General features: G+C 45.8%; 2 protein-coding genes across 5 annotated transcripts in view; both read right to left on the bottom strand.

The window, feature by feature from the left end:
* Positions 1 to 1,374: 1,374 nt before the first annotated feature.
* Positions 1,375 to 16,071, bottom strand: LOC121530746 (iron-sulfur cluster assembly 1 homolog, mitochondrial). Its single transcript, XM_041835955.2, has 4 exons — positions 15,705 to 16,071; positions 11,757 to 11,810; positions 11,507 to 11,612; positions 1,375 to 1,857 (listed from the first exon to the last, which is right to left on the bottom strand). Exons 1-4 carry the CDS (start codon positions 15,801 to 15,803, stop codon positions 1,709 to 1,711), a joined length of 408 nt encoding a protein of 135 aa, XP_041691889.1. The 5' UTR covers positions 15,804 to 16,071; the 3' UTR covers positions 1,375 to 1,708.
* A 409-nt stretch (positions 16,072 to 16,480) lies between these two features.
* The window catches only part of LOC121530747 (terminal uridylyltransferase 4), a 65,140-nt gene continuing 57,244 nt past the window's right edge, over positions 16,481 to 24,376 (bottom strand). For 2 of the 4 annotated variants that reach the window (XM_045212255.1, XM_045212256.1), the window contains exons 26-28: positions 23,475 to 23,590; positions 17,983 to 18,220; positions 16,481 to 17,702 (exon numbers count right to left, since the gene is read on the bottom strand). In XM_045212255.1, coding sequence (XP_045068190.1) covers positions 17,685 to 17,702; positions 17,983 to 18,220; positions 23,475 to 23,590 — 372 coding nt within the window. In that variant the 3' untranslated portion in view covers positions 16,481 to 17,684. Of the gene's footprint in view, positions 17,703 to 17,963; positions 18,221 to 23,474; positions 23,591 to 23,618; positions 24,026 to 24,376 lie in introns of those variants that run through there. The other 2 variants (XM_045212257.1, XM_045212258.1) reach the window with 2 other exon arrangements.

Genomic DNA, 24,376 nt, shown 5'->3' with positions numbered 1-24,376 from the left:
TGTGGTTCCTGAGTTAATTAAGCAATTAACATCCCATCATGCTTAGGGTCATGTATAACAATGCATTACATTTTCCATCCACAGGGCACGAGTGGTCACTGAATGATTTGATGAGCATTAAAACCATGTAAACCAGATGCCATGGCCGTCTCAGTCACCAGATCTCAAACCAATTCAACACTCATGGGAAGATTCTGGAGTGGCACCTGAGACGGCATTTTACACCACCAACAAAACACCAAATTATGAAATATATCCTGGAAGAACGGTGTCGCATCCCTCCAATAGAGTTCCAGACCCTTGTAGAATCTACGCCCAGGTGTTTCCTTTATTTTGGCAGCTCTCCAAGTCTCTTGGGTTCTGTCTCTATGGTTACTGCCAGAACCATATGCATGTCTATGTAACAAGGGAAGATGTGATTTCAGGGGCTCAGCATGTCAAAGCCCAGTGTTCAGCGACATGATATTAGCCTACCGTACACCATCACCAGACCAACATCACTCATTCTGTTCTGTAGCAGCACAGAAACCTCCATGTCTGTCTGTCTGTCTGTCTCAGGGAACTCCACACCATGTCTGTCTGTCTGTCTCAGGGAACTCCACACCGTGTCTGTCTGTCTGTCTGTCTCAGGGAACTCCACACCGTGTCTGTCTGTCTGTCTGTCTGTCTGTCTCAGGGAACTCCACACCATGTCTGTCTGTCTGTCTCAGGGAACTCCACACCATGTCTCTGTCTGTCTGTCTCAGGGAACTCCACACCATGTCTGTCTGTCTGTCTCAGGGAACTCCACACCATGTCTGTCTGTCTGTCTGAGGGAACTCCACACCATGTCTGTCTGTCTGTCTCAGGGAACTCCACACCATGTCTGTCTGTCTGTCTCAGGGAACTCCACACCATGTCTGTCTGTCTCAGGGAACTCCACACCATGTCTGTCTGTCTGTCTCAGAGAACTCCACACCATGTCTGTCTGTCTCAGGGAACTCCACACCATGTCTGTCTGTCTGTCTCAGGGAACTCCACACCATGTCTGTCTGTCTGTCTCAGGGAACTCCACACCATGTCTGTCTGTCTGTCTGTCTCAGGGAACTCCACACCATGTCTGTCTGTCTGTCTCAGGGAACTCCACACCATGTCTGTCTGTCTGTCTGTCTCAGGGAACTCCACACCATGTCTGTCTGTCTGTCTCAGGGAACTCCACACCGTGTCTGTCGGTCTGTCTCAGGGAACTCCACACCATGTCTGTCTCTCTGTCTCAGGGAACTCCACACCATGTCTGTCTGTCTGTCTCAGGGAACTCCACACCATGTCTGTCTGTCTGTCTCAGGGAACTCCACACCATGTCTGTCTGTCTGTCTCAGGGAACTCCACACCATGTCTCACGTTGTGTCCATCAGGACTTTATTCACTTCACTCACAGGCCTCCAGGTAGGGAAGGGATGAGGGGGTTGGGTGGTGTGTGTGGGCGCGAGGGGTTTTGTGGGTGGTGAGTGTGGGCGCAAGGGGTTTTGTGGGTGGTGAGTGTATGCGCGAGGGGTTTTGTGGGTGGTGAGTGTATGCGCGGGGGGGTTTGGTGGGTGGTGAGTGTGCATGTGCGAGGGAGTTTGTGGGTGGTGAGTGTGCATGTGCGAGGGAGTTTGTGGGTGGTGAGTGTGCGCGAGGGGAGTTGTGGGTGGTGAGTGTGTATGTGCGAGGGAGACGTTTGACTCTCTCAGATGTTGAAGCTCTCGCCACAGCCGCAGGTGCCCTTGATGTTGGGGTTGTTGAAGACAAACTCACTGGACAGCTTGGACTCCACAAAGTCCATCTCTGTCCCCAGCAGAGTCAGCTGGGCCTTCTTCTCTATAAACACACGCACACCTGCAGGAGAGGACACATTATTATTAGGGCTGTCAAAGTTAATGCGTGACATTTTTAATGCTGTAAATTATTTATTTTGGTGCTGTTAATTGCATCTCCATTTCTTCACTGCATGGACCCTTTTTCAGCGCAACACACCACTCTGCTGACGCTGTGCCTGTCCCAGGGTTTCCGTTAGGAGACTGTCGGCGCCGGACATTTGCCCAGCAGCATTTTAAAACGTCCTCATACTAATTGGGTGTGTGACCTGATTAGGCCGTCCACCCATTGGTGGTCAGAATGACAGACCACCTTTAAAAACATGGTCATTCATATTAAAACAGAACATCCCAAGTCAAGGAAGGAACAACGTGCGGTTGTGGTCCTTCTTACCCAATTCTGATGTGCACTTTGAAGATGTTAAAATAACTGTCCACGTTTACTCTTCCTCAGCCAACAGGACCAGTCCCTAACAGCCAAATCACTAGCCTGTGTCAATCTACTATCTGCCGGAGTAGAAAAGTTGACCTATTCTATTGGTCAGCTTGTTGAGAAAAAATTGCCTATTCCTAAATAGCCGACTCTGGGACAGCTGTGAGACGATAGATCCCGAATTCATACAGTGCATTCAGAAAGTATTCAGACCCCTTGAATTTTTCCACATTTCATTAAGTTACGCCTTGTTCTAAAATTGATTAAATCTCTCTTCCACTCTGAGCCAGGAGAGACTGACATGTATGTCATTACTGTTAGCTCTCCGTGTACTTTTAAGGGCCAGCCGTGCTGCCCAGTTCTGAGCCAACTGCAATTTTCCCCAAGTCCCTTTGTGGCACCTGACCACACGACTGAACAGTAGTCCAGGTGTGACAATACTAGGGCCTGTGGGACCTGCCTTGTTGATAGTGCTGTTAAGGTAGAGCAGCGCTTTATTATAGACAGACTTCTCCCCATCTTAGCTACTGTTGTATCAATATGTTTAGACCATGACAGTCTACAATCCAGGGTTACTCCAAGCAGTTTAGTCTCCTCAACTTGCTCTATTTCCACATTATTCATTACAGGATTTAGATGAGGTTTAGTGAATGATTTGACCCAAATACAATTTTTAGTTTAGGGAACATTCAGGACTAACTTATTCCTTGCCACCAATTCCGAAACTAAAAGCAACTCTTTGTTAAGTGTTGCAGTCATTTCAGTTGCTGTAGTAGCTGACGTGTATAGTGTCGAGTCATCCTCATACATAGACACACTGGCTTTACTCAAAGCCAGTGGCATGTCGTTAGTAAAGATGGAAAAAAGCAAGGGGCATAGACAGCTGCCCTGGGGAATTCCTGATTCTACCAGGATTATGTTGTAGAGGCTTCCATTAAAGAACATCCTCTGTGTTCTGTTAGACAAGTAACTCTTTATCCACAATATAGCAGGGGGAGTAAAGCCATAACACATATGTTTTTCCAGCAGCAGACTATGATCGAATATCAAAAGCCGCACTGAAGTCTTAACAAAACAGCCCCCCCAATCTTTTTATCATCAATTTCTCTCAGCCAATCATCAGTCATTTGTGTAAGTGCTGTGCTTGTTGAATGTCCTTCACTACTAGGTGGGTTGCACCTTTGGCAGCGATTACAACCTCGAGTCTTCTTTGGTATGACGCGACAAGCTTGGCACACCTGTATTTGGGGAGTTTCTCCCATTCTTCTCTGCAGATCCTCTCAAGCTCTGTCAGGTTGGATGGGGAGCGTCGCTGCACAGCTATTTTCAGGTCTCTCCAGAGATGTTCGATCGGGTTTAAGTCCGGGGTCTGGCTGGGCCACCCAAGGACATTCAGAGACTTGCCACTCGTGTGTTGTCTTGGCTGTGTGCTCAGGGTCGTTGTCCTGTTGGAAGGTGAACCTTCACCCCAGTCTGAGGTCCTGAGCGCTCTGGAGCAGGTTTTCATTAAGGATCTCTCTGTACTTTGCTCCAATCATCTTTCCCTCGATCCTGACTAGTCTCCCAGTCCCTGCCGCTGAAAAACATCCCCACAGCATGATGCTGCCACCACCATGCTTCACCGTAGGGATGGTGCCAGGTTTCCTCCAGACGTGACGCTTAGCATTCAGGCCAAAGAGTTAAATCTTGTTTCTCATGTTCTGTCCTTAACGTGCCTTTTCGCAAACTCCAAGCGGGCTGTCATGTGCCTTTTACTGAGGAGTGGCTTCCATCTGGCCATTCTACCATAAAGGCCTGATTGGTGGAGTGCTGCAGATATGGTTGTCCTTCTGGAAGGTTCTCCCATCTCCACAGAGGAACTCTGGAGCTCTGTCAGAGTGACCATCGGGTTCTTGGTCACCTCCCTGACCAAGGCCTTTCTCTCCCGATTGCTCAGTTTGGCCGGGCAGCCAGCTCTAGGAAGAGTCTTGGTGGTTCCAAACTTCTTCCATTTAAGAATGATGGAGGCCACTGTGTTCTTGGGGACCTTCAATGCTGCAGAAATTCCCCAATTTGTGCCTCGACACAATCCTGTCTCGGAGCTCTACGGACGAATTCCTTCGACCTCATGGCTTGGTTTTTGCTCTGACATGCACTGTCAACTGTGGGACCTTATATAGACAGGTGTGTGCCTTTCCAAATCATGTCCAATCAATTGAATGTACCACAGGTGGACTCCAAATCAAGTTGTAGAAACATCTCAAGGATGATCAATGGAAACAGGATGCACCTGAGCTCAATTTGGAGTCTCATATCAAAGGGTCTGAATACTTACGGAAATAAGGTATTTCTCATTTTTATACATTTGCAAAAATGTCTAAAAACCTGTTTTCGCATTGTCATTATGGGGTGTTGTGTGTAGATTGATGAGAAAAAAAGATTTAATCCATTTTAGAAGAAGGCTTTAACAAACTGAGGAAAAGGTCAAGGTGTCTGAATACTTTCCGAAGGCAATCAGTCAGTCTGATGCAACAGATCAGAAAGTTTACCTTAAAATGGTGCTAAACTTATTTCTTCACATTTTAAGCGCAGCATTGTACCATCTAAATCACTGTGAAATATTTTCAAGACCAAAAAATAATATTGTTTTTACAGCTGTTATAAGCTGGTGGACCAAAACCAGCTACAAAAACTATATGTTTTGCGATTTAGATGGTACAATGATTACCTACACTAGTCAGTGCTTGTTTTCTCAAATTAACTGAAATTGAGTAAAAACAATGTAGTATTTTCGCAACCAGGAAATGATCTGAGCGATTTCCACTAGATAACACAGCCAAAGCCAGAACAGAACAGCTTTCCACTCCGGAGGGAGAAATCAATAGGTGAATATCCCTGCCAATGGCAACACTGACGGTAAGTCATAATGTGAAACACTATCATTCCGCCATTACTGCCGATGCATTACATAAATTTTCTGAAATTACATAAAGAGAAAAAACACACATCACGACAAGAGAGACGCCACAACACTACATAAAGAGAGACGCCCCAACACTACATAAAGAGAGACGCCCCAACACTACATAAAGAGAGACGCCACAACACTACATAAAGAGAGACGCCACAACACTACATAAAGAGAGAGAGAGACGCCCCAACACTACATAAAGAGAGACGCCCCAACACTACATAAAGAGAGACGCCCCAACACTACATAAAGAGAGACGCCCCAACACTACATAAAGAGAGACGCCACAACACTACATAAAGAGAGACGCCACAACACTACATAAAGAGAGACGCCACAACACTACATAAAGAGAGACGCCACAACACAACATAAAGAGAGACGCCACAACACAACATAAAGAGAGATGCCACAACACTACATAAAGAGAGACGCCACAACACTACATAAAGAGAGACGCCACAACACTACATAAAGAGAGACGCCCCAACACTACATAAAGAGAGAGAGAGACACCAAAACACTACATAAAGAGAGACGCCCCAACACTACATAAAGAGAGACGCCCCAACACTACATAAAGAGAGACGCCACAACACTACATAAAGAGAGACGCCACAACACTACATAAAGAGAGACGCCACAACACTACATAAAGAGAGACACCACAACACTACATAAAGAGAGACACCACAACACTACATAAAGAGAGACAACACTACACTACATAAAGAGAGACAACACTACACTACATAAAGAGACACCACAACACTACATAAAGAGAGACGCCACAACACTACATAAAGAGAGACACCACAACACTACATAAAGAGAGACACCACAACACTACATAAAGAGAGACACCACAACACTACATAAAGAGAGACGCCACAACACTGCATAAAGGGAGACGCCACAACACTACATAAAGGGAGACGCCACAACACTACATAAAGAGAGACGCCACAACACTACATAAAGAGAGACGCCACAACACTACATAAAGAGACACCACAACACTACATAAAGAGACACCACAACACTACATAAAGAGAGACGCCACAACACTACATAAAGAGAGACGCCACAACACTACATAAAGAGAGACACCACAACACTACATAAGAGGTCGCCACAACACTACATAAAGAGAGACGCCACAACACTACATAAAGAGAGACACCACAACACTACATAAAGAGAGACGCCACAACACTACATAAAGAGAGACGCCACAACACTTCATAAAGAGACACACTACATAGACGCCACAACACTACATAAAGAGAGACGCCACAACACTACATAAAGAGAGACGCCACAACACTACATAAAGAGAGACGCCACAACACTACATAAAGAGAGACGCCCCAACACTACATAAAGAGAGACGCCCCAACACTACATAAAGAGAGACGCCCCAACACTACATAAAGAGAGACGCCACAACACTACATAAAGAGAGACACCACAACACTACATAAAGAGAGACGCCACAACACTACATAAAGAGAGACGCCACAACACTACATAAAGAGAGACACCACAACACTACATAAAGAGAGACACCACAACACTACATAAAGAGAGACGCTACAACACTACATAAAGAGAGACGCCCCCAACACTACATAAAGAGAGACGCCTAACACTACATAAAGAGAGACGCCCCAACACTACATAAAGAGAGACGCCCCAACACTACATAAAGAGAGACACCACAACACTACATAAAGAGAGACACCACAACACTACATAAAGAGAGACGCCACAACACTACATAAAGAGAGACGCCACAACACTACATAAAGAGAGACGCCACAACACTACATAAAGAGAGACGCCCCAACACTACATAAAGAGAGACGCCCCAACACTACATAAAGAGAGACGCCCCAACACTACATAAAGAGAGAGAGAGACACCACAACACTACATAAAGAGAGACGCCACAACACTACATAAAGAGAGACACCACAACACTACATAGAGAGAGACACCACAACACTACATAAAGAGAGACACCACAACACTACATAAAGAGAGACGCCACAACACTACATAAAGAGAGACGCCACAACACTACATAAAGAGAGACGCCCCAACACTACATAAAGAGAGACGCCCCAACACTACATAAAGAGAGACACCACAACACTACATAAAGAGAGACACCACAACACTACATAAAGAGAGACAACACTACACTACATAAAGAGAGACAACACTACACTACATAAAGAGAGAGAGAGACACCACAACACTACATAAAGAGAGACGCCCCAACACTACATAAAGAGAGAGAGAGACACCACAACACTACATAAAGAGAGACGCCACAACACTACATAAAGAGAGACACCACAACACTACATAGAGAGAGACACCACAACACTACATAAAGAGAGACACCACAACACTACATAAAGAGAGACCTAATAGCTGGATGTTAGTGACTTGTGTTGTTTTATGGTGAAAATATTATTAAAAACATAAGATTGTGTTTCCGTCCCTTACAGTCAAAGCTGGAACACAATACACTGCTTTTAAAATGGAAAACTCTTTCTTTAGGGCCAAATTAGAGCAAATTCAAAACATTAAATTAACCACAATTAAATTATTTGACAGCTCTAATTAATATTATACACCATTACATAGGGGAGAAATTACCGCAACATCACTACGCCTGCAGGGGAGACATTACCACAACATCACTACGCCTGCAGGGAGACATTACCACAACATCACTATGCCTGCAGGGAGACATTACCGCAACATCACTACGCCTGCAGGGAGACATTACCGCAACATCACTACGCCTGCAGGGAGACATTACCGCAACATCACTACGCCTGCAGGGGAGACATTACCGCAACATCACTACGCCTGCAGGGAGACATTACTGCAACATCACTACGCCTGCAGGGAGACATTACCGCAACATCACTACGCCTGCAGGGAGACATTACCGCAACATCACTACGCCTGCAGGGGAGACATTACCGCAACATCACTACGCCTGCAGGGGAGACATTACCGCAACATCACTACGCCTGCAGGGGAGACACTACCGCAACATCACTACGCCTACAGGGAGACACTACCGCAACATCACTGCGCCTACAGGGAGACATTACCGCAACATCACTACGCCTGCAGGGGAGACATCACTACGCCTGCAGGGGAGACATCACTACGCCTGCAGGGGAGACATTACCGCAACATCACTACGCCTGCAGGGAGACATTACCGCAACATCACTACGCCTGCAGGGAGACATTACCGCAACATCACTACGCCTGCAGGGGAGACATTACCGCAACATCACTACGCCTGCAGGGGAGACATTACCGCAACATCACTACGCCTGCAGGGGAGACATTACCGCAACATCACTACGCCTGCAGGGGGAGACACTACCGCAACATCACTACGCCTACAGGGAGACACTACCGCAACATCACTACGCCTACAGGGAGACATTACCGCAACATCACTACGCCTGCAGGGGAGACGTCACTACGCCTGCAGGGGAGACATTACCGCAACATCACTACGCCTGCAGGGGAGACATTACCGCAACATCACTACGCCTGCAGGGAGACATTACCGCAACATCACTACGCCTGCAGGGGAGACATTACCGCAACATCACTACGCCTGCAGGGGAGACATTACCGCAACATCACTACGCCTGCAGGGGAGACATTACCGCAACATCACTACGCCTGCAGGGAGACATTACCGCAACATCACTACGCCTGCAGGGGAGACATTACCGCAACATCACTACGCCTGCAGGGGAGACATTACCACAACATCAATACGCCTGAAGGGAGACATTACCGCAACATCACTACGCCTGCAGGGAGACATTACCGCAACATCACTACGCCTGCAGGGAGACATTACCGCAACATCACTACGCCTGCAGGGAGACATTACCGCAACATCACTACGCCTGCAGGGAGACATTACCGCAACATCACTACGCCTGCAGGGGAGACATTACCGCAACATCACTACGCCTGCAGGGGAGACATTACCGCAACATCACTACGCCTGCAGGGGAGACATTACCGCAACATCACTACGCCTGCAGGGGACATTACCGCAACATCACTACGCCTGCAGGGAGACATTACCGCAACATTACTACGCCTGCAGGGAGACATTACCGCAACATCACTACGCCTGCAGGGGAGACATTACCACAACATCACTACGCCTGCAGGGGAGACATTACCGCAACATCACTACGCCTGCAGGGGAGACATTACCGCAACATCACTACGCCTGCAGGGGAGACATTACCGCAACATCACTACGCCTGCAGGGGAGACATTACCGCAACATCACTACGCCTGCAGGGAGACATTACCGCAACATTACTACGCCTGCAGGGAGACATTACCGCAACATCACTACGCCTGCAGGGGAGACATTACCACAATATCACTACGCCTGCAGGGAGACATTACCGCAACATTACTACGCCTGCAGGGAGACATTACCGCAACATCACTACGCCTGCAGGGGGAGACATTACCGCAACATCACTACACCTGCAGGGGAGACATTACCGCAACATTACTACGCCTGCAGGGAGACATTACCGCAACATCACTACGCCTGCAGGGGAGACATTACCGCAACATCACTACGCCTGCAGGGGAGACATTACCGCAACATCACTACGCCTGCAGGGGAGACATTACCGCAACATCACTACGCCTGCAGGGGAGACACTACCGCAACATCACTACGCCTACAGGGAGACACTACCGCAACATCACTGCGCCTACAGGGAGACATTACCGCAACATCACTACGCCTGCAGGGGAGACATCACTACGCCTGCAGGGGAGACATCACTACGCCTGCAGGGGAGACATTACCGCAACATCACTACGCCTGCAGGGAGACATTACCGCAACATCACTACGCCTGCAGGGAGACATTACCGCAACATCACTACGCCTGCAGGGGAGACATTACCGCAACATCACTACGCCTGCAGGGGAGACATTACCGCAACATCACTACGCCTGCAGGGGAGACACTACCGCAACATCACTACGCCTACAGGGAGACACTACCGCAACATCACTACGCCTACAGGGAGACATTACCGCAACATCACTACGCCTGCAGGGGAGACATTACCACAACATCAATACGCCTGAAGGGAGACATTACCGCAACATCACTACGCCTGCAGGGAGACATTACCGCAACATCACTACGCCTGCAGGGAGACATTACCGCAACATCACTCGCCTGCAGAGACACCGCAACATCACTACGCCTGCAGGGAGACATTACCGCAACATCACTACGCCTGCAGGGGAGACATTACCGCAACATCACTACGCCTGCAGGGGAGACATTACCGCAACATCACTACGCCTGCAGTGGAGACATTACCGCAACATCACTACGCCTGCAGGGGAGACATTACCGCAACATCACTACGCCTGCAGGGAGACATTACCGCAACATTACTACGCCTGCAGGGAGACATTACCGCAACATCACTACGCCTGCAGGGGAGACATTACCACAACATCACTACGCCTGCAGGGGAGACATTACCGCAACATCACTACGCCTGCAGGGGAGACATTACCGCAACATCACTACGCCTGCAGGGGAGACATTACCGCAACATCACTACGCCTGCAGGGGAGACATTACCGCAACATCACTACGCCTGCAGGGAGACATTACCGCAACATTACTACGCCTGCAGGGAGACATTACCGCAACATCACTACGCCTGCAGGGGAGACATTACCACAATATCACTACGCCTGCAGGGAGACATTACCGCAACATTACTACGCCTGCAGGGAGACATTACCGCAACATCACTACGCCTGCAGGGGAGACATTACCGCAACATCACTACACCTGCAGGGGAGACATTACCGCAACATTACTACGCCTGCAGGGAGACATTACCGCAACATCACTACGCCTGCAGGGGAGACATTACCGCAACATCACTACGCCTGCAGGGGAGACATTACCATTAACCACAACACTCAGTATTTTACAGCAATAATAATAAAATCACTTAACATGTTTAGGAGAACATTTCAACATAATGTTGGGGATTTTAATTGAATTTAGATTGTAGGTGAAATAATACATCTAACAAGATTATTGATCACAGAGGATAACTCGACAGCATTCACGTTTTCCAAAGTGGTCCAAATGGGGATGTTACTCTAACATTAGGCTATCGTTGGGATAATGTAATTTAGGATAATGGTGTTTGCTCACCATCCTGCAGCACCTCCTCATCTGCCTTCTCCTTCTGTTTGGTGAAGTCCAGAGTGTAGGTCATACCATTACAGCCCCTCGTCCTCACACCTACCTTGACACCAATCTGGACACAACACAACAACCATTACTCCACTACCCCCAACCCCACCTTCAGACCAATCTGGACACAGTGCTCGGCTGGAACGAAAACCTGCTCTGAAAGAGGTCTCCAGGAGCAGAAGTTGGGTTAGGTTGGAGGGATACTCACGTATTCTGGTTTGTCCTCTAGTAAGGTCCTGATCCTATTCACAGCAGATGGAGTCTGGAAGAGAGACCAGAAGAGACGGGGTTGACTACACAGTCGATGACAGTATCATGTGCACAATCTTCCTACGGCAACTCTAGGAATCTCTGATAGCAGATATAAATATGACTAATCTGAGACTTCAACTCCTTGAATCCCTCTGTAGTGTAGCCACAACACTGTCACACCAACTACACTGAACAAAAATATAAACAGAACATTTATTTCATTAATTTTTTTTACACCGAGTTAAAGTTCATAAGGACATCAGTCAATTGATTAGGCCCTAATCTATGGATTTCACATAAGTGGGAATACAGATGCGCTTCGGTTAGTCAGATACCCTTTTATGGATCAGAAAACCAGTCAGTATCTGGTGTGACCACCATTTGACTCATGCAGCGTGACACATCTCCTTCGCATAGATGTGATCAGGCTGTGGATTGTGTCCTGTGGAATGTTGTCCCACTCTTGTTCAATGGCTGTGCGAAGTTGCTGGATATTGGCGGGAACTGGAACACACTGCCGATCCAGAGCATTCCAAACATGATCAATGGGTGACATGTCTGGTGAGTATGCAGGCCATGGAAGAACTGAGACATTTTCAGCTTACAGGAATTGTGTACAGATCCTTGCGAAATGGGGCTGTGCGTTTTCATGCTGAAGCATGAGGTGATGGCGGTGGATGAATGGCACATCAATGGGCCTCAGGATCTCGTCACGGTATCTCTGTGCATTCAAATTGCCATCGATAAAATGCAATTGTGTTCGTTGTCTGTAGCCTATACCTGCCCATACCATAACCCCACCATGGGGCACTCTGCTCACAATGTTGACATCAGCAAACCGCTCGCACACACTATGCCATACACACTGTCTGCCATTTGCCCGGTACAGTTGAAACCGGGATTCATCCGTAAAGAGAACACTTCTCCAGCGTGCCAGTGGCCATCGAAGGTGAACATTTGCCCACTGAAGTTGGTTACGACACCGGACTGCAGTCAGCTCAAGACCCTGGTGAGTACGACAAGCACGCAGATGAGCTTCCCTGAGACGGTTTCTGACAGTTTGTGCAGAAATGGTTTGGTTATGCAAACAGTTTCATCAGCTGTCCGGGTGGCTGGTCTCAGACGATCCCGCAGGTTAAGAAGCCGGATGTGGAGGTCCTGGGCTGGCGTGGTTACACGTGGTCTGCGGTTGTGAGGCCGGTTGGACGTACCGTCAAATTCTCTAAAACGACGTTGGCTGTGGCTTATGGTAGGGAAATGAACATTAAATTATCTAGTAACAGCTCTGGTGGACATTCCTGCAGTCAGCAGGCCAATTGCACGCTCCCTCAAAACTTCAGACATCTGTGGCATTGTGTTGTGACAAAACTGCACATTTTAGAGTGGCCTTTTATTGTCACCAGCACAAGGTGCACCTGTGTAATGATCATGCTGTTTAATCAGCTTCTTGATATGCAACACCTGTCAGGTGGATGGATTATCTTGGCAAAGGAGAAATGCTCACTAACAGGGATGTAAACAAATTTGTGCACAACATTTGAGAGAAATAAGCTTTTTGTGTGTATGGAAAATTTCTGGGATCTTTTATTTCAGCTTTTGAAACATGGGACCACTTTACAAGTTGCATTTATATTTCTGTTCAGTATAATAACGTTGCATAGTAGGCCTATAACGTTACATAAAAAACACCTAATTTCTAGTGAGATTTTAGGATGGTTTGCTGAAGCAGAATAGTCACTTGTTTTTATCTTGCCCCAAAACTCAGGCAGGATATATGCATTGATTGAAACAAAATACAAGAAAGGCTAATAGTTTAACACCATCTGCGAAACAGTAATTTAAGAAAACCTAAATGCATATTCCCATGAAACTGATTGAGATCAATCATATATAAATAAATAATAATTGGTCATTTAGCAGACGCTCTTATCCAGAGCGACTTACAGGAGCAATTAGGGTTAAGTGCCTTGCTCAAGGGCACATCGACAGATTTTTCACCTAGTCGGCTCGGGGATTAGAACCAGCGACCTTTCGGTTACTGGCACAACTCTCTTAACAACTAAGCTACCTGCCGCCCTGATATGATTGGCATGGAGATTCAGTTTGGACGTTTCACCAGTAAAACAAAGAATTACCATTCACAATGAGTGATGGCCTGTTTTGAAATTAGGTAGCCTATGCCTAACTTGGTGTTTGATGGTATTAAAAATAAAACATGTTATTGAGACAATATGTGTAGCATAGGCAGACATTGCAATTTGAGGATGCATTTAATGCATATTCTATAACTGATAGGGTATTCAATTGGTTACATCTGCCGGTACAAACATTTTTGCACCCCTCACCAAAAAAAAAAAAATTAGCACCTCACCAAGTAGGTAAAGGTTTGCAGGCCTTCTATGACCTCACAGAACTATAATTCAATTGTAAATTGTTAGGAAAATAGTCCTGCAGCAACAGGAAATGTAAATTATGTGGATTATAATACATTTTTAATTTATAATACATTTTGTAGGGGTTGCTACATTTTTCGGACAAGAAAATCAAGTCAGAAATTTCAAAGTGGAAATTACAAACTTCAGAAGCCTCTTTAAGCCCTGAGTACACTACAGGTTGTACATGCATTGCAGGAAAGTTCTAAGGATGATCAAATTAAGATCCTACGTCTGCAAGCTTACAAAACAATTTGCAAACTCAATTACAAGTTGCAAAGTAAATTGCTAAGCCTTACAAATTCTTAGGATCATAGACAAACCTATGACACCAATGACTACTACATTGAGTATGTTTACATGCAGACTAATTATTCAATATTAAGCTAATTAGGGTAATACTCTGAGTTTGGCAATAGTCATGTCAACACCTTACTCAGATTTTCTTAATTGGCGTAAAGGTCATAAGTGAAGTAAGCATATGCCGATTAAAACACCTAGACATAGATTGTTTTGATTATATTGGCATGTAAGAACCTTAATATCTCTTCGGGGGACCAGTATGAAAAAAAAATATATATGTATTCACTAACTGTTAGTCGCTCTGGATAAGAGCGTCTGCTAAATGACTAAAATGTAAAATGTAAATGTAATGTATGACGTAATGTCGCATAACCATGTTTTCATTGTTATGTCACAACAGCAGTTTGGCCAACTCTCCAGTGGGACTGGCTCATGACTGGGCTATCCAGCAGCAGCCACAGTGGGCTGAGCAGCGTTATCACAATGCCACAGAGGCCTTTATCTTCAAACGGTGCCTGCAGACAGCGAACGTTAACAAGCTATCTTAAAATGTCATGGATGAAACTGTGCTGCTCCCCTCTCATCGGCCCCGGAGCTAGATAGCTGTGTCATTGGACATGCGTGACAAACTTCCTTAAATAACGTTAGCTAGCTAGCTAAAGCTAGTGTATTCCTAATCACTTGCTAGCTAGCGATTTTAGCAAACTAGCTATGTTAACTAGTTAAAACACATTTCTCAATCATCGCCACACATTTATGTAAAAACCTAAATCCGAAATTTAGCTGATTAAACTCAACTCCACTAGTTACGATGGAGTTGAGCAGCAAGTAGTGTGGGCGGTCTGGAGCTCCGAAGCTATAAAAATTGTGTAATTACAGGCAATTCTTTGGGTACTGAAATCAGTCGTTTTTGTTGTAGAATATATAGAAAATATATATTTTGTGACGTCGGAGTTCCAGTCAGCTCACACAGTCCCGTCATCAACGTTGAGTTTAGTCAGCTAGCTAGGATTATGAGCATTTGATTGACCCTTGACGCCACCAAAAGACAACGACGACATAGCTATCTAGCTTTCTGTAACTTCGGAGCATGAAGTCATAACAGTAATTCACCGACACTGAAGTTTGGTGAGGAAAAATAATAAAATGGAGTAATTGTACACACTTACCAGCGTTAAAGCCGCTCTAGTGGCTAATATCTTTCTTTTACTGACTGCTCGGACGGTCGCTCTAGCCACCATGGAGGCAGACATGTTTGGTAATGACATGTTTAAGCCTTAGCGACAGAACATAGTTGCGTAACATGGAAAAACACCCGTGTGCGCAGGCGCAGGAAAGAGCCAACCCAGCGGTTTAATAAACAGATCCACGATAGGGTGACTTATTGAATGACAGCTGCTTGAGCCAATAGAAATCCAGTAAGGTTACGACGCTATGACACCTTCAAAAACTTCTGCGACGCAACAAATACGAAATAAGGTCATTTGGCAGGCTAGATCACTGAGGTATATAATCGGAACTGAGCTGTGTTCGAATACCCATACTGTATACTTAATGAGTATATACTACATTTACATTTACATTTACGTCATTTAGCAGACGCTCTTATCCAGAGCGACTTACAGTTGTACTTACTAAATGTACTACATACATTTAGTTCATTTTTAGTATGCTGTAAACGAACGGTATCCTTTCAGTTGAGCGTCCTAAAGCTTCGCCTGTCTACCGGAAGTTGATGCTGTTGCTATGCAACATTTTAAGATTTCGGGTGTGTTCGTAAATTCAATCTGGAGCGCACTCTGGTCGTTCGTAAATTCAGAGCGCACACTGGACGCTCTGGCCGAGGTTAGGGTTGATCCGAATGTTTTGACCTCAACGGCAGTCAAGCGCCCAAACTAACTGGCTAACGTCGTTGGCTAGCTTGCTAGTTACTTCCAGACACAAATGAGAGAACACCTCGTTTTATTTTGAAGGTTACATATCTTGACAACTTGATTGCTGACTAGCAAAACATGTTGGTACTATGTCACAATGGACGAATGAAACAAATACCAAAATATAGTTTTTGGGTGGCATTTTCCTTTAACCTCTGATCATTGTGGAAGATTAGAAAAAGACAACATTGCACAATGGCTTTCTCATCTTCAATGATAGAAAAATACATCAGAATAACATACTTAACATCTTCAGGACATGAAATTACAGTTTATTTATAAAGCAGGTCTCAGAACACAGAGGGCGGAGCCTCACATTACAGCTACCAGGCCCACCAATCAGAGGCACTGTGGCCATGAAAGGCAACATCAAAACATGTTTCTGGTCTTACCCCTGCACCCCAATCCTTCATCACCTGATGTACGCCAAACCCCAAATCAACCCTCAGCCCAAACCCATCCTGTGTGCAATTGCATAGATCAAAAAGGGTAATTGATTCAGTATGTATAAGCAATATGGTGTTACAAGCTCCACCTTCCCCTCTGATAGACTAGGTGGAATTTAATGTTAACTAAGTCGTACTGGATAAGAGCGTCTGCTAAATGACTAAAATGTAAAACTGTAAATGTGCAGACAAACACACACAGTCACACAGCTTGGCTCAAACTGGATTTGCTTTCCGAAGTGGAAGAGAGGGGTGTTTGGGAGGATGTCAGTGCACTAGACAAATCAAACAAATAACCACTCTTAAAAAAAACATTTAAAAAACATATATATATTTTTTGTATTATGTATTACAGGAGGAGCATGCAAAATGGCTTTTCACTTAAAAACACAATACAACGCTTTAAAAAGAGTTCCTCTGAGACAGGAGTGGTGGTTAAAACATAAAAGACCCTCTCACTCTGGTCAAACGTAAAAGCCCTGGCCATAAGTAGGGCACAACATAGGGATTAAGGTGCCATTTGGGAGACAGCCTTCTCAGGCTCTGCCAACCATCCACCGAGGTTCCAACAGGTTGGATTCTATGTTCCGGGTGTTCTAGGTTCAGCCTGGTGGACTGAAGGTTAGACCTCAAGAGGGAGTAGAGTTTGGGGCTAGAGCTGCCTCTCTCTCTCCCCTTCCTTTCCTCCCTCTGTATCTCCCTCTCTCTCTCTCTCCTCAGTCCACTGGGCTCCTTCCTGGGACCACACCGACCCATGTGCCTCTGCTGGCTAGACTGCCTGGAACACCTGTGGACGCAAGATAGCATTATGGAAGATAGGAAGGATGAGATGCACTGATGCTCAAAGGAAGCCAACACAATGCTGTAATGTAAGCTACTGAAACATTGACATTTGATTTTTTAAAAGCTTCTGTGAAATTACCGTGAAATCTACAGTAAAATAACTGGCCAATGACCTGCTTGTGGATTCAAAATCATATATCGTTGCTTATTTTTCTCCTCCTGGTGAGGGGAGCCCTGGACAAATAAACACACAAGGGTTACATACGTGTGCGTGTTCATCATACCGGTCTTACTCTCCCTCTGTGGCTTGTAGAGGAGGGAGAAGAAGAGAAGGCGCCTGCAGGTCCTCTGTACTGGGGGCAGTCTTTCTTCATGTGGGTGTGGCTTCCACAAAGGAAGCAGCACCGTTTCTCTTCCTGTCTTCTCCAGTGGTCACCCTGACGATGTTCCCTGCCCCCCTCAGACTCCGCCCAGTCCCTCCTTCCCTCCGCTCGGTCCTCCTGCTCACGACGCTGCCTGGACCTGGAGAGGAGAGGATGTTGTTTAAAAACACACACACACTAACGGTTTTGACTTGACTCCTGAGTTTAGTTTTAGTTAGTGGGTGCCAGGTAGGTCATGCCTACCAGATAAATGTTTGATTTCTCATTTTCTGTCAGTTAAGTCTAGACCAATACAAAAACGACTCATGGAAAAAGTCAGTCCTGGAATATAAACGTAATTTATATTTTTTATCCCCTTTTTCTCCCCAATTACGATCCAATGACGGGCTTGTCTCGTCACTGCAACTCCCCAACGGGCTCGGGAGAGGCGAAGGTCAAGTCATGCATCCTCCGAAACATGACCCGCCAAGCCGCGCTCCTTAACACCCGCTCGCTTAACCCGGAAGCCAGCTGCACCAATGTGTCGGAGGAAACACTGTTCAACAGACGACCGAAGTCAGCTTGCAGGCGCCCGGCCCGCCACAAGGAGTCGCTAGAGCGCGATGAGTCAAGTAAAGCTCCCCCGGCCAAACCCTCCCCTAACCCAGACGACGCTGGGCCAATTGTGCGCCGCCCTATGGGACACCCGGACACGGCCGGTTGTGACACAGCCTGGGATCGAACCCAGGTCTGTAGTGACGCCTCTAGCACTGCGATGCAGTGCCTTAAACCGCTGTGCCACTCGGGAGCCCCGTTTCCACGTAATCTCAATGAAATTAAAACCAATGTGGAATCGAACCCCAGGCTGTAGTGATGCTGCAACACTGCGATGCAGTGCCTTAGACCGCTGCGCCACTCGGGAGGCCCGGAATATAAACCTTTCATCAACCCTTAACATTGAAAGAAATAACTCCAAAACAATGGTGTTCTTTTGCATTATCCCAAAATAAATGATCACACAAACAACACCACAGTCACAAAATAATAAATGAGGTTCCTCAGGAAAAGTCCTTTACCACAGGCATAAAAAAATACAGTCCGGCCCGGTAAATTATTCAAGTGAACCTATTTGACCTCATGCGCGCGCAATGTTCATCAATAAGTGGTGCGTAAAACCAGTCTCACTCACAAACCATAAACGCTCGTTCCACACTATACAAAAATGATTAGGATTCACAATATATTATTCCCCAACAACTCTTAGTAACAAATACACAGCAGATCACAATGAAATCAAATGAAATACCGTATGTAAAAAAGGAGTCAGTCAGTTTAAGTCTGAGTCAATCCGATCCGACAGTAGAACTCCAGCAGAGAACGTCACGTTTAGGAATGTTGGTGGTAGTTTTCGCTTCCTTGAGGCTCAGGTAGCGTTTATGGCTACAGCTCACTTTTAAGAACAAAACAGAAGAAGGTATGAAAAAGCTTCAGAGAACTTCCTCTCTCGCACCACCGTCACCATTTGTATGCAGCTGGCTATTTAAATTTGGAATTAAAGGGGAATCGCAGCGCAGGGAGGAGACGCACCGAGACTGTTCAGACAAATTTGGGGCCGTCACACACCCCTTCCCCTGGAAGGAGGGGCCTGTCGAAGTGCAAAGAGCAAAGAGCTCCACCCGCTTGGAATAGTAATCGACAAAAACAAGCATGTACACATTTCCCAAGGTTGGGTAACCACTGTTTGCTGCAACTTTGCTAGCAGTCTTCCGGCCTTCTGGTTTGCACATTTGACAAACCTGACAGTTTCGGATGTGTGACTTTACATCTAGTACACTAGAGCTTGCAACCGCTTGTACGTCTGAACCTGCCCAAATGACCAGCTAATGGGTCTTCATGGAAATGTTGCAGCAGTTGAAGGCGTAGAGGTTCAGGTATGTACACCTGGTAGAGTGTCCCGTGAGGTAGTTGCGCAACTCGGTAGACTTCGTCTTCAACGATGGTCGGCTTTGTGTTAGAATTGACTAACTTTTCTCCATCTTCCAGGATAGTCTGGTACAGGGCCTGTACTTCTGGATCATCCTGTTGGGCCTTCCAAATGGCCTCATCAGAGATGGGGAAGTCAGTCTTGGGGGAGTCACGACTGCTAAAGAGGTCAGTAGCCCATGTAAGATGAGTACCACTGTTACCATCAGCAGGAGCTCTGGCACTCGGCCGCACATCAGAACTTCGCTCCTTTCCGCTTCAATGCGTCGAGTGGTTCTGCCACCAGGGAGAAGTTTGACACAAACCCATGGTTCCAGCCTGCCATCCCAAGGAACCGTTGAAGTCTTGTACAGGAAAGTATTGTACAGCCTTGGTCTTTTCAGGATCCACATGGAGGACTTCAGAGGACACAATATGGCCAAGAAACTTCAGGGAGGCTTGGCAGAAGTTGTTCACTGTCAGACCAGCTACTCTTAGTTTGTCCAACACTGCCTGAAGATCTTGAAAGTGTTGTTCTCTGGTCTGGGAGATGATAATTATATCGTCCAGATAAACAAAACAGAACTTCTCTTTGAGCTAACTTAACACAGTCTCCATGAGTTTTTGGAAGGTGGCAGGCACGTTCTTTAATCCAAAAGGCATCACCGTAAAGGAAAACAGGCCCTCAGCAAAGACAAAAGCAGTCTTGTCCTTGCCCTCCTGGTCCATCTCAACCTGCCAATAGCCACTATTGAGGTCGAGGGTGGTGAACACAACAGCGCCAGACCATGACTCCAGGATCTCTTGTATGGTGGGAAGAGGATAGGCATCAGTCTGGGAGACGTCGGTCTTCCTATAGTCCACACAACATCTAAGACCACTGGTCTTTTTTGGGACGTGGACAACAGGAGATGAGGAAGATTCAATTATATCTTGTGTCAACATATCATGAATGAGTCCCTTTTGGATGTAGTGCTTTGCTGGGGACAAACGATATGGCTTCTGCTTGATACACATTTCCTGTGTAAGGAATATCTTGTGCTTCAGCTTCCATGTACATTAGTGCTGAGCGATTAACTGAAATATCGCTTATTTTTTAGTTTTTTTAAACAACTGAATGACTGACGTTGGTTCAATTATTTGAATTCCATTTCGTACTTTTTTTCCCCTGTGAGCTCAATGCACACATTGTACAGTTTCTCTAAGAGATAAATCAGATCCAGCCTGAACTGTGTGATGCAGTAGGGAGTTGGAGTTTCCAACAGGCCAATATTCTACATAGTTTTAGTGCATAAAACGTGGTAATGAACTACAGTGACCATAATCCATTGCGCATCTACTTGTCCGGTCTGTTTCTTTTCGCCTGCTACGGAAGAGGCAGAAGAATTCCCGATCGTGAGGGAATATAGAGAGCAGCTGTTGCTTAGCAAGGTATCTCTACCTGAAAATACATGATCTAAGTGATTGATAGTTGGTATTCAGCAGTCATTAAAGTCTGCCTTATTTAACTTGAACTACTAAAATAGTGATTTTTGTCAGACAGCATATGCAGCAGCTCTGTAGAGATTAGATGGAATTAAATAGTAATCAAATAAAACAAATGTAATATACACAACTGAAATATTATATTGAAGTAATGTGAATAAATGATGGTTAATAAGTGATTAGCAGTAATGCGCAGTCACTACCATCATGGGACTTGTATTAATTGTTTTATTCTGTGTTGTTACAGCATTCAACCCAAATAATCTAAACCGAAATTGAAAACCATGATATTTTTTTTTTTATCGAACCGAAACCGAACCGACCTCAAAAAGTAGGCTTAATGTTGTTTTGTGGACCTTTCACTTCCTTCCACAACTTCTCATTGAGCAGCGATGACCCCGGTGTCCAGGATGGAACTTCCTGTCCAAGGGCCTATAGTTGGTGGGAACACCAGCTGGTGCGGTATTGGCTTAAAGGAAGGGGATGTCGATGGGTGGGCGTAGGCAGTGAATGTTTGGGTTTCAGTTCGGGTCAGAGCACCCAGAGTTGGATGGTCGTTCTTGTGATGGTCGTTAGGTGTGTTGGCCTGTTGTGACTTGTTGTACGGGTTGTGGTTTCTGGAGTGGTTTATTTGATACTGATTTGGACATGTGGCTGGAGAACAGAACACCTGAGGGGTTTTGACTGGAGGCTGTGGTTGATTGTCTGGCTGGGTGGCTGTGGCTGTGGTTGATGGTCTGGCTGGGTGACTGTGGCTGGTCTGGCTGGGTGACTGTGGCTGTGGTTAATGGTCTGGCTGGGTGACTCTGGCTGTGGTTGATGGTCTGGCTGGGTGACTGTGGCTGGTCTGGCTGGGTGACTGTGGCTGTGGTTGATGGTCTGGCTGGGTGACTGTGGCTGTGGTTGATGGTCTGGCTGGGTGACTCTGGCTGTGGTTGATGGTCTGGCTGGGTGACTCTGGCTGTGGTTGATGGTCTGGCTGGGTGACACTGGCTGTGGTTGATGGTCTGGCTGGGTGACTGTGGCTGGTCTGGCTGGGTGACTGTGGCTGTGGTTGATGGTCTGGCTGGGTGACTCTGGCTGTGGTTGATGGTCTGGCTGGGTGACTCTGGCTGTGGTTGATGGTCTGGCTGGGTGACTCTGGCTGTGGTTGATGTGGTCCTCTGTAGCTCAGCTGGTAGAGCACGGCGCTTGTAACGCCAAGGTAGTGGGTTCGATCCCCGGGACCACCCATACACAAAAATGTATGCACGCATAACTGTAAGTCGCTTTGGATAAAAGCGTCTGCTAAATGGCATATTATTATTATTATTATTATTATTATTATTATTATATTATTATGGTCTGGCTGGGTGACTATTTGGGAGTCTCTTTCTCTGTTCATATTGCTGTTGACATTATCTGTCCTTCTCAGACTGCTGTCCATCTACAGTGGTGACTCTTTCTCTGATTTGACTGGCTAGCAGAGGGTTGATGTTATTCAAGATCAACTCTGATTTGATTGGCTAGCAGAGGGTTGATGTTATTCAAGATCAACTCTGATTTGACTGGCTAGCAGAGGGTTGATGTTATTCAAGATCAACTTATTGACCTCTTTCCCCTCAATGCCAGGTTTCCACCGTCCACCAAGTGGTAACTGTATGCAAAGTCTTGGATACTCTCTCTCTCCTTGCACTGGATTCCTGACTGTCTGCCAGCTCAAGGTATGAACAACCTTCAGAGAGGAGGGTTTGAAAACTCTCTCTCTCGCGCCACCATTTTTGCGCAGCTGATGCTGGCTATTTAAATGGGAAAGCGCAGCGCCAGGAGGAGATGCACCGAGACTGTTCAGACCTAAATTAATGGCAGTTACAACACACACACACAAAATATGCACACACGCACACACAAACGGGCATTCACCCATATACATGCTTACGCGACACAGCCAAAACACACACACACACACAGCCACTGGCACTCCTTACTTCCTGCGCATGGGACAGTCTTTCATGAAGTGTCCGATCTTGCCACATATCCTGCAGCAGCGGTCGTTTGGAGCCAGCTGTCCTTCTGTCAGCACCTCCGGGTCAAAGAAGAACTCCTGAGAGGGACAACCACATATTACTGTTATATACCTCAGGGTGAAACACAAAACCACATATTACTGTTATATACCTCAGGGTCAAAGAAGAACTCCTGAAAGAATCAACCAGATATTACTGTTATATACCTCAGGGTCAAAGAAGAACTCCTGAAAGAATCAACCAGATATTACTGTTATATACCTCAGGGTCAAACACAAAACCACATATTACTGTTATATACCTCAGGGTCAAAGAAGAACTCCTGAAAGAATCAACCAGATATAACTGTTATATACCTCAGGGTCAAACACAAAACCACATATTACTGTTATATACCTCAGGGTCAAACACAAAACCACATATTACTGTTATATACCTCAGGGTCAAAGAAGAACTCCTGAAAGAATCAACCAGATATTACTGTTATATACCTCAGGGTCAAAGAAGAACTCCTGAGAAGAACAACCAGATATTACTGTTATACAGTGGGGAGAACAAGTATTTGATACACTGCCGATTTTGCAGGTTTTCCTACTTACAAAGCATGTAGAGGTCTGTGATTTCTATCATAGGTACACTTCAACTGTGAGAGACGGAATCTAAAACAAAAATCCAGAAAATCACATTGTATGATTTTTAAGTAAACAATTAGCATTTTATTGCATGACATAAGTATTTGATACATCAGAAAAGCAGAACTTAACATTTGGTACAGAAACCTTTGTTTGCAATTACAGAGATCATACGTTTCCGGTAGGTCTTGACCAGGTTTGCACACACTGCAGCAGGGATTTTGGCCCACT

The sequence above is a fragment of the Coregonus clupeaformis genome, unplaced genomic scaffold, assembly GCF_020615455.1.
Source record: "Coregonus clupeaformis isolate EN_2021a unplaced genomic scaffold, ASM2061545v1 scaf0002, whole genome shotgun sequence".
Taxonomy (NCBI): domain Eukaryota; kingdom Metazoa; phylum Chordata; class Actinopteri; order Salmoniformes; family Salmonidae; genus Coregonus; species Coregonus clupeaformis.
Note: the sequence above shows the minus strand (reverse complement) of the source record. Positions and strands in the feature narration are given on the sequence as shown.